Source organism: Akebia trifoliata, chromosome 16 (assembly GCF_017979445.1).
Source record: "Akebia trifoliata isolate Shusen 1 chromosome 16, ASM1797944v1, whole genome shotgun sequence".
In the NCBI taxonomy this organism is placed as follows: Eukaryota; Viridiplantae; Streptophyta; class Magnoliopsida; order Ranunculales; family Lardizabalaceae; genus Akebia; species Akebia trifoliata.
Window position 1 is genome coordinate 29,385,869 of NC_141390.1, and position 10,315 is coordinate 29,396,183.

Consider the following 10,315-nt stretch of genomic DNA (forward strand, 5'->3'; position numbering starts at 1 on the left):
TGCTTTTCTTAAGAATACTTACGCCACTTGTATGGATATATATATATGGGTGGGGTTCCAACGACACACGTTGCGACAACGTGTTTGTCTTATATGGTCAAAAATGTTTGGAATGGGCTGATTTTTTGTGAGGATGATCTTTGTGATGAGGGGATCATCCTGGCAAAAAATCATCCCATTCCAAAACTTGTAACCCCATCAAAATTGATTTACAAAAATTGGACGGTCTAGAAATTTCATAATGAACTGATTTTTGGCAAGAATGATCTCCTCACCATAGAGATCATCCTCACAAAAAATCAGCCCATTCCAAACATTTTTGCCCATATAAGACAAAACATGTTGTCGCAATGTGTGTTGAAATGGTTGTCGTTTGAACTATATATATACTTATTATAAAATCTCAATTACCGTAGTCCCTTTTTTTTCACAGTTTAAGAAGAAATCTTTTTGTTGACTATAGCTGTGGGTGTAGAAAATCTTATTGAACCGAGTAAATCTTGTATTCTTGCTTGATTTGTTTTTTTGGTGTTTGATATCGTGGTTTTCAACAGGACCTGCCAATGGTTCAAATCAAACCTTTGTCAACTTGAGTTTTTTTTGTATGATCTCGACATTTATATCCAAATCCAATACGAGAACAATTGGACCATCAGTTATCAAATCAAATCATTACCAAGACCCAAGGCCTCAATCTAGGTCCAAAGTTATTTAACTATGGGTTTGATATGATCCACTAACAACCCTCGTTCATGCAGTTGTGGTTAGGGGTGCAACTTGGGCGGGATGGCCCGAACTCGACCCGATTAACGGGCATGTCTAGGCCAAGTTACGTAGAAGATGAGTTGAGTTTATGTTGGAATGTCTCAATCCGATCTCAATTCGAGTTGTATTCGGGTAGGGGGCTCACTCACTTGGGCTGAGCCTAGGTTGACCCTCCAACCCGCCCAGGTCGCAGGCCCAGTCGTGGCAAAATCTCTCTCTCTGTGTGCTTTGGTTCTGGAATCAAAATCTTCTTCGCCGAGAACCATTTTTCCGAGAAAATGCCCAAATCTTTCGCAGGGTTTGGCAACTCCTTGCCTTTTTCCAGGATTTTAAGGTAACTCAATTTTCTGTTTTTTTTTTTTTAAATTGGTTTTCTGTGAAAAAATGCTTCATCGATCCATCCGTCCATCCTCACACTGATACTGTGATTTCTCGTGCACATTAATCACGAAAAGCTGAAATTTTTCTCAAAATCAGAATATCTAGGGTTTCAGAAGTATGAGCAACACCTTTGTTTGATCCAGTTTTATAGAAGAAACCCAGTTTAAATTCGGAATATATAGATTCCATTAGTTCTATAGGGTTTAGGTTTTGGCTCAAAATAATTAAGGTTCTCGAAGTCGAACTGAATCCGTGGATGCAAAATCGTCAGAGTTAATTATTAGAACAGGTGTTTGTTTCATTTAGAAAAAAAAAAAAACTGAATTATAGAGTGTAGATTACTAGAAGTAAATTATATTGGCCATGGTTGCCCTATTAGAATCGAATGTGTGGTCTCTTCGAATTACTTTTTCCCCAAAATGGACTAAACGAAAGAACTGCATCTAAAGCTGGGACACCTAAATTTTTTGGGGATCACATATGGTATTGAACCTTACAATTTAACCATAATGTTATTCAAATGTAGAATTTTTGTACAATAATGAAGATAAAAAAATTCTAACAAAATTCAAGTAATGCAAGACCCATGACATTAAAGGTGGATTAGATAGAGTCGTTGTTTACGGTTACTTACAAACTAGCAGTAGAAACTTGTGAGGATGTGTTTTGGAAGATGTCTTAGAAGTCTTGGGGTAGTTTTGATTTCAAGTTATTCTTGGCTCAGTAAAGAAAAAAGTAACCAATTTATCTATGCTCAAAAGAGTAGAAGAAGGAAGTATGAAATATGTGCCAAAACTAGACTTTGATAGAAACAACAAGATTAGTAAACTCTTTCCAGAGTTTAAAAGTGTATTCTTTGATGAGTTTGTTTTAGATGGGAGTCCGTGTGCCCCACTTAGGCTTCTCTTTTCTTTGGTTGTAGCCGTTCATCTCAATGGCCTCCTGCTCTTTGTACATTCTTCTTGCTTTTGTAATAAACTTATATTTATAAAAAAAAAGGGGTAAAAGAAGAACTGTAAGAGACATTTAGACAAGTTCATTTTTTGTATGTCTCAATTGTTAAGTCGATAAAGTTTGTGAGTGTTGATACCATGGACCTAGGGTCAGAATCCCTCTTCACCTTTGAGTTTTTGATAAAACAGGACTACCTAATGGCAACAACATGAATTTTTCCTTCAATGCCCCCCCACCCCTTGAACCTCTTAAAAATTGGAAATACAATGACAAGAAACTTTTTTTATTTTTTTGATAGGTTTAAGTGTTAAGGCAGGGTGTGATACCATGTTTGTTGTATTACCACACTCAGATTTTACCACCTCACTGAGGTGGCATCTTCACAGGAAAATTTTATTTAGTATAATATTTTTCCTCCCCCTCTTCCCCTCTCCTCTACTTTTTTTTTTTCATGCCATACTAGCATGCAATCAGTCAACTAAAGTGGTAGTATCTAGGCTCTTAGCTATAGTTCTTGAGAAATGACCGGGTTTGGCCCATTCCTTGAAAGAAGTTTTTATGGGATCCCTATCCACCAAAATTTTCACTTCTACTACCGGTGAATGAACAGTTATTTAAATCAACGAGTGTCGGGTGTAGTGGCTAGGGCCTCCCTTCAAAAAGGGAGTGGTCTTGAGTTCAAATCCGCTTGTTGGCCACCCCCCTAGTGCTTTAAGAGGCCAGTACACTTGCCACGTGTTGGAAGGGGTGATTCACGTGTCCACGGGAATAGTTGGACTAAATCTGGATAGCCATGTATCAAAAAAATAAAATAAAAATAAATCATTGAGTTATTTAATCTTTGTGAATTGCCTATCAAAAAAAGAAGGTTAGAAACAGTAATTCATAGACTAAGACGGACGTTACTTCTCAAATTCAGTGATTTTTATTCCCTACAAGTTTTACACTTCTCAAGACTACTTTGTCAATTTTCAGTTTCATGATGGTTACCTGTTATTTACTTCTTTCACAGACAGCTGGAGCAAGAGATGGAGACTGTAATCGAGGTACTGCAGCCAGGACCTTTGGGCATCATAGAACACAAGTTTTCTGCCAAAGAGGTACGTGAAGCAAAGGCCACAGTTGATAAAGCGGTTGAGAATTGGAAGAGGAATGCGGCCTTAGAGAAGAGATCCCACATCTTGAACGATCATATTGATATATGATCGATTATTAGTTACCCCTTTTTCTGAATTATTGGAAAAAATATAGTTTCTGTACTTGAATGATCATATTGATACATGTTGGATTATTTGTTGCCCCCTTTCCTGAATAATTGGACAGAATATAGTTTCCATATAGTATACAATCTCTTCTTTATGCCTGGTTAAAATATCCGTGTAACGTGGTCTATCAAAATTTATTCTGAAAGACAATTTCCTTCATGAGAAGTTTTTTTTTTTTTTTTAATTTTAAAAAAACCAAAGAATTTATTGAAAAGAGGACTAGGAGTCCTTGAATCTTCATGAGATGTTCTCTAATCTATAACGATTAGTGAAATTGTGTGCTTATTTGTTTCACTTTTCTCATTATTATGGTCTATAAAAATCGAAAAGTTAAGTACAAGTCCTCGTGTATTCATTTCTGTTTTTTTTTTCCTAGCATTTTCTTTTGTCCATCTCTGCTACTCATCCTATGAACATTTTATTTCTTGGTTGCCAATATATGTGCACCAGAACTGTGGCTGGTCTTGTTGTGGTTTTCCAAAAATTTTGTTTTGGTTTGATTGGTATGTATTGTCGACATAAGACTCTGGAACCAAATCTTGACTTTAGCTACTCAACTGTAATTTATATTAAAACTAAATCTTGATTGGTATGTATTGTTGACATAAGACTCTGGAGTAGATAATGATTGGGATTTATATTAAAAAAATTCTTCACTAAGATTCCAACGAGACCGAAAAAGTAATGTTAACCTGATAATTCTGCTCTTTGGTTATTGTTTTGCTGAGATTTGAGGACACTTGGGCACCTCTCAACGAAACAACACTCCTAGGGAGTAGGGATGTGTGTGTGTCTACCCGTTCTTTATGAGGTTCTCTTATGGTCCTAAATTTTTTGTCATGTTTTCATAGTTTCTTGCATCTGCACCCAGACCCAGATATTGTAAATGGAAAATATTGTGTTTATCCTGTTTCCTATTTTTCTTTGGTAGGGTTTTGTTTATTTCTATAGAACGGCTTATGTAAAACTCTTGATTTTCTTGTAGGCAACAGTTTAGCTATATATGACGTTCATATTATTGCTGGTTATAGTTATAACTTTGTTGTTAATGTTTTTTGGTATAAACTTGAACTAAATCTATCCAAAGAAAAGGGTATTAGTTGGAATTAATATTTTCCCTGTAGGTTCATTTGTATTCATGTTTTCTAATGTATTTTCCTTGTTACATGATTTTATTAATAAAATATATTGCAGTCCTCTGTATGAAATTTGGTCGTTCCTTTGGTGGACACATGTAACGGCTCGGATGATTTGGCCTGGACCCCAGGTTTCTAACGTAGTTCACATTTTTTCCTTCCCCCCCACCCCCAACCAAAAAAAGAAGAAGAAGAAATAATGCAGGGATGATAATGGTCAAGTAGCAGAAACTAATGTTTCTGGATAACAAACTTGTTATTGCACATCATTTAAAAAATTAAATTATAATTTACATTCCAGCCACTTGTAACCAAGTGGGAGTAAGGCTTTACACACTTGCAAGAAAAATGATGCCATTACTAGTTTTTCAATGTACGCATGAATAAGCTTAACCCAAACAAAACAAAAAAAATCATTTTTTTTCTCTTGACCACCACCGACACCATCATCCCCAAAGCTTTATTCTAGCTAATTGGGGTTGGGTGCATGAGTCCTTCCCTATTCCAGTTTGTAGGGTCTTATCTTCCGTTACAACATGCTTTTTTTACCACCCCTTTTTTCAATTCCTCACCTTAAGTAAATAGATGGCTACCGAGAGTAAATGTAGTAGTACCTTCACCCATGCCTGTTGTCCATGTCATCTCCTTTTCAAGAATTCGGTCAATCTCTAATTCAACCATTCCCATCATTGGTCGCCCTATTCCGGTTATATTCAGGCACCACAGTGTTAGCCTGATCAAATCCTTCATTCCTTCGGAAGTGAAGCTGCCAGTCAATCTATTATCCACGAGGCTGTTTGAAACCGCTCGCGATTTGACCTTCACCAAGTTAGAGACTACTGTGATAATCAAAGCCAGAGATAGTTGTACAAATAAATCTAAAGATAGCTGTTTAGGAAAGCTAACAGCAAAAGAGTTTAATTTGCATTACGTAGCTTGATAATAGCCAATACACCAAATTTACATTCATCTATGGTACCTAAAACAGTGGTGAAAAGCTTTCAGCTTGCAAGGACAAGCAACTAGCTACTCTCTTATGTCTACAACTGACCAATTCAAAACACACTACTTTTTATTAAAAAAGAAAGAAAAAAGAGTTAAGAGTCCCAAAACACCTTCCAAGAGTGCCAACTCAAACAACTAGTTTGGGATTTGGGAAGACATTGAGAGCCCAAGGACTGAAATAAACATCACAAGGGGTAGATTCCTTCTAGTTTAAAGGGTAATTGTTATTCCTCAAGGTCTCGGGTGTGTCATACCCCAATTAAGCCCGGCGACCCTCTTATATTCATAGTTCTCCCCCTATCCAACAGATCAGTCTTTTAGAGTAGTTGATTGGTTAACATGGCATCAGAGCGCTAGGTTCGTATGGTTCACGGGTTAGATTCTTTCCACCCTTATGGGTGACGGGGAGCGTTGAGGGTATATTTTCCTCCACTCTCAGGTGTGTCATACCCCAATTAAGCCCCGTGACCCTCTTACATTCATAGCTCTCCCCCTCTCCAATAGATCAGTCTTTTGGAGTAGTTGGTTGGTTAACATGCTTTTCTATCATAATGCATGCAAAATATGTTTAATACATCAAGCATAAAACCTCAGAAGAAACTTTATTTAAAATATATATATATATATAGAAGATGTTTATTTACCCACTGTATCAAGCTTTCACCAGATCCCAAGCAGCTAATCTGTGAAACCTCTTGTCCACTTATGATCTCCAATAGAAATACTCCAAAGCTGTATACATCACTCTTTTCAGAAAGCCGGCCTGAATCTCCAACCCTAAATAATTATTCACACAGGTGATCGAACAAATATGAAAGATGGACCAATCTCATTCTTTGTATAAGCAAAAAACGAAAGAAAGGGATTGAAGATACTCTGGATCTCGAAAAACATTGCTGCCAGTCGTTCGATATGAAGGGCCAGCATCTTCAATTCTCTCCAGTAGTTTAAAAATCCCCGCATCTGCAACTTTAGCTATGAAGTTCTCATCGACCAGGACATTGGCTGTGTTGAAGTTCTTGTGTACTAAAGGAGGTGTCAGACAATGCAAATGACATAAACCTGCACATTTAGAATTTTTAGATTTTAGAAACTTATACTCTTTCTTAAGGTCAAAAGAAACCTGATTTTGGTTCTATTGGTATCTACCTTTTGCTGCCCCTAGAGCTATGGAAAGCCTTCGTTTGAACTCTAGTTGTGTTGTTGAATCGTGTCCGGTATCTGATAAATAATATATCATAATTACATGCATCCTTGGACAATAAAAATAAAACTCGTTTTAACCCATTGGGACTTACCATATAAATGACCACGGACACTGCCATTGGGTAAATATTCAAAAACTAACATTTGAGAACCATCTTCCTGACAGTAGCCGAGAAGAGTAACAAGGTTACGGTGCCTTATCTCCAATAGGTAACTCACCTGTTTGGCCATTTTAAGGTGTCACATTCTGTTCAGAACAAGTGAGTTTGGGGCTTGTATTATCCTCTCTCTTTTTTTTTTCTTTCTTTTTTTGAGATCTTTATAGAGGAATGATTCCTAAATCCTCGAAGTATGGTTCTAATTGAAAAATCTTTAGAATCCCTTCTTGGAGCAAAATAAAGAAATTTCAATGGTTCTAATTGTATTGTCAGAAACATATCTAGTTTGTTAATAGTTATGGTATTTGTAATTGATCTCAAAATGCTAAAAAATCATTACCTCTTCAACAAATTCTGGCCGAGGAGGACCAGTACGCCTTTTAATTGCCACTATAGTTCCATCACGAAGGAAACCTTTATATGCCAAACCGAAACTACCATCTCCGATAAGATTGCTTTCACGGAATTTCTTGGTTGCTTGCTCCAACTCTTCCAGTGTGAATTGCCTTGATGGAAGGGGGCCTCCTCCTGAAGTCGAACCACCTCCCCTATTCAACTCCACTGAAAATTTCAGTTTCAAAAGAACAAATATTAAACTACTTAGTGTATAGTAGGTCAGCTGAAAATCTCAATGGTATGAAGGAATAATCCCTACCTAGTGCAGATGGGTCTGAAGAACCTGCTTCTGAACTCTTGTTTGACAATTTCTTAAACTGTAACATACAAAACCATACAAACCCAATTACTATCATGGCAAATGCAAGCCCTCCGGCAGCACCTCCAGCTATGGCTGCAAATGGCTGCGACATCTTGTAGGGGCAGTATGTCTTCTACCACAAACCTAAACATTGAACCTGTAATGTGAAATAACTAAGTAAGCATTAAAATCAATCAAATGGTTAAAAGATATATACCACTCTGTAAGTAGAAAAATGAGAATTGAGACTGACTATACCAAGAATGATGATTTTTGATTGAGTGATGCTTTGAATTGAACAGCCACACTTATATAAAATGGCTAGAGTCCTAGTACCCCAAGTGGGCTTCAACACTGACAAGTGCTCAGATAACTGAACTGGCCGATCGATATTGTTGTACGGCCCAATGCGACTCAAATCTAGACGAGATCAAAAACCAAATACTGGCCTTTTTACAGGTACCCCAGTGTGCTTTTCAGTTCAGCATCTCATGCCACACAATGCCAGAGGAGAGACCCTTTCCTAAAGAAAAGTGAAGAATGAAGGAAAAAAGAAAAAAACAGATAAAAATATGAAGTAAATACTAATATATGTGTGGAGAATTCTAAAAAATGGTAGAAAACCTCAAGCATGAGTTACCATCTTATCCTGCATCGTCGAATCGTGGAAATGTTTCTCCTTTGATTCCGTGTTTATTGATGATTCTATTTTCAAATTCTAATGTCCAAAACAGAATAAACATGTCAAAAAAGAATTTAAGATGGGTATTTGATATCTAGTTAGAGCTTCTACAAAGTGGAAGAGATGACCGATGAGTACAAATGTATATAATTTTTACATGAATATAGATGAACTTAATTATATCTTCTCTTTGGAATCTTTTTAACCAAACCAAAAATACTTAAACCCAAGTTGGGTTGTTGTTGTTAGTTCTTACCAACTGTAATTTGGATGATTAGAGACATAATTATTTAAGGGGGATCAAAGAAAAAGGTAGTAATCAGTCTTCCAATTTCAAGTATCTTCTCTCAATTCACATGACCATCCCTTTTACCTTTTCTGTCTATCTGATCTGGAAAGAGACACTATGTTCTCATTTCTGTAAGGAGAGGAGATGATGGGTCATGGCAGCTCAACATGACCCTACCCACACCTTCATAGCTAGCTGTTCTTGCTTTTTTTTTTCCTCCCTTGCATAAGAGAAATTCTATCTGTTTTTCCAATATGGGTGTCTGTAAGTTCTTACTAAAGTCCCATCTTTGCTTGCTTTGTTTTTATATTTATGTTTATGGTTGAAATGTATTGAGGAAGGGGGGAGGAAGGATCTTGAGCTGTATTTTTTTGTTTCCTTCCTATCTTTCTCACTTAATTATGTTTGTTTTTTTTTGGGGTTGAAAGCAAAATGGGTTATTGGTGGAAGTGAGATTGTCATGTTGTGTAAGATTGAGAGCTGGACAGAAAGGACCATGTCAGTAAGTTGTGCAACAGAAGAGGAGGGAAAGAGAAAAACAGGGTTTGTTGGGAAATGTGGGTTTCTCAAACAGTAGTTTGTTTGGATGTGTTTTTCACATTTTTTTTGTTTTTATTTATTTGTACTTTGTTATCCTTGTTTTTTTTTTTTTTTGCTTGGATTGTCTAGAGTATTTATTAAGGATTGCTTTTCAGCCTTCTTAATTTCATTGGTTTCTTGGGGTGAACTTTATGAGAATTTTGAATTAATACACAGTTTTGTATTAACCATCTGTGTTCAAAGCAAGCAAATCGAGCAGATTGTTCGGTGAATTACATTTGAAGCCCACCCCATCTGAAGGTGATAGAGATGCGCCCAAACGCCATGAAATAGTTCCCTTTTTTTTATTATAGATTAATGTAAGATTGAATTGGGGAAGAAAAACAACCCAATGACTATGTCAAGTAGATCTAACTACAAGGGGAAACATGTGATTTAGAAATTCCCCTCTGCATTTTGGTGAATATTTGAGATACCCCCTCGTCTATTTTCAAGTTGATAACATGACCCCCTGATTTCGATCTTCGCGCTAAAAACTACGTATGTTTCTTCCCAAAATCAGTCGTTTTCAACCTCCATGGTAATTATTTTTAATCTATTTCACTTCATCTTCAATCCAACATTTTAAACCTTATTTTAACTCCTTGTAAAAAAAATCTTTTTATTTTTTTACCCAAAATTCCATCGTCTTCTTATCTTGTTTTCAGTTGAAAGTGAGGATAAACAATTTTACTCTAGAGATTGAAGATGACTGATTTTGTGAAGAAAAATTGAAATTTTTTTTTTTTTTTTGGCTAAAGGTTGAAGATGAGGGCATATAGATCTGAGATTAAGGGGATGTCAACAGTTTGAAAAAACATTAAGGGTATCTCAACTATTAAAAAAAAAAAAAAGGACCAATTATCGTTTTGATTTTTTTTAAAAATAAAAAATAAAACTAGTTGGCTTGTCTAACTTTAGCTTACCTATGTAAAACAAATGTCTTTTTTGATTTTCTCCTATATATATATACATATATATTTTTTTTACACTTTTAGAACAAATAATTATATGGTGGACTGCTTTTTATCAAAGCTGTATGCTAACCACATCAAATCAACACATTTTTTTTAATAAATATAAATTATATTATAATCAAAAGTAAAAGATTAAAGATGTACTTTGAGGAGACCATCAAAGCAGAGGAATGTAAATAAATAAATTAAAAGATAAGGAAGTTTTAAAAAAATAAAAATAA

General features: G+C 35.9%; 2 protein-coding genes across 3 annotated transcripts; one reads left to right on the forward strand and one right to left on the reverse strand.

Annotated features, from left to right (window-relative positions):
- The first annotated feature begins 847 nt into the window (after nucleotides 1–847).
- On the forward strand, nucleotides 848–3,448 carry LOC147383355 (zinc metalloproteinase aureolysin). The gene is made up of 2 exons (XM_086427578.1): nucleotides 848–1,099; nucleotides 3,113–3,448. Exons 1-2 carry the CDS (start codon nucleotides 1,044–1,046, stop codon nucleotides 3,303–3,305), a joined length of 249 nt encoding a protein of 82 aa, XP_086283704.1. The 5' UTR covers nucleotides 848–1,043; the 3' UTR covers nucleotides 3,306–3,448.
- Nucleotides 3,449–4,847: 1,399 nt separating this feature from the next.
- LOC147383356 (putative serine/threonine-protein kinase PBL22) lies at nucleotides 4,848–8,454 on the reverse strand. Of its 2 annotated transcripts, none has more exons than XM_086427576.1 (9): nucleotides 8,208–8,450; nucleotides 7,826–8,090; nucleotides 7,526–7,724; nucleotides 7,211–7,431; nucleotides 6,805–6,931; nucleotides 6,656–6,727; nucleotides 6,382–6,568; nucleotides 6,151–6,283; nucleotides 4,848–5,320 (listed from the first exon to the last, which is right to left on the reverse strand). In XM_086427576.1, the coding sequence occupies exons 3-9, from the start codon at nucleotides 7,677–7,679 to the stop codon at nucleotides 5,075–5,077; spliced, it is 1,140 nt and encodes a 379-aa protein (XP_086283702.1). In that variant the 5' UTR covers nucleotides 7,680–7,724; nucleotides 7,826–8,090; nucleotides 8,208–8,450; the 3' UTR covers nucleotides 4,848–5,074. The 2 variants fall into 2 exon arrangements, with proteins under 2 accessions (XP_086283702.1, XP_086283703.1); XM_086427577.1 differs by having other exon boundaries at nucleotides 5,134–5,320; nucleotides 6,155–6,283; nucleotides 8,208–8,454.
- Between the last annotated feature and the right edge of the window lie 1,861 nt (nucleotides 8,455–10,315).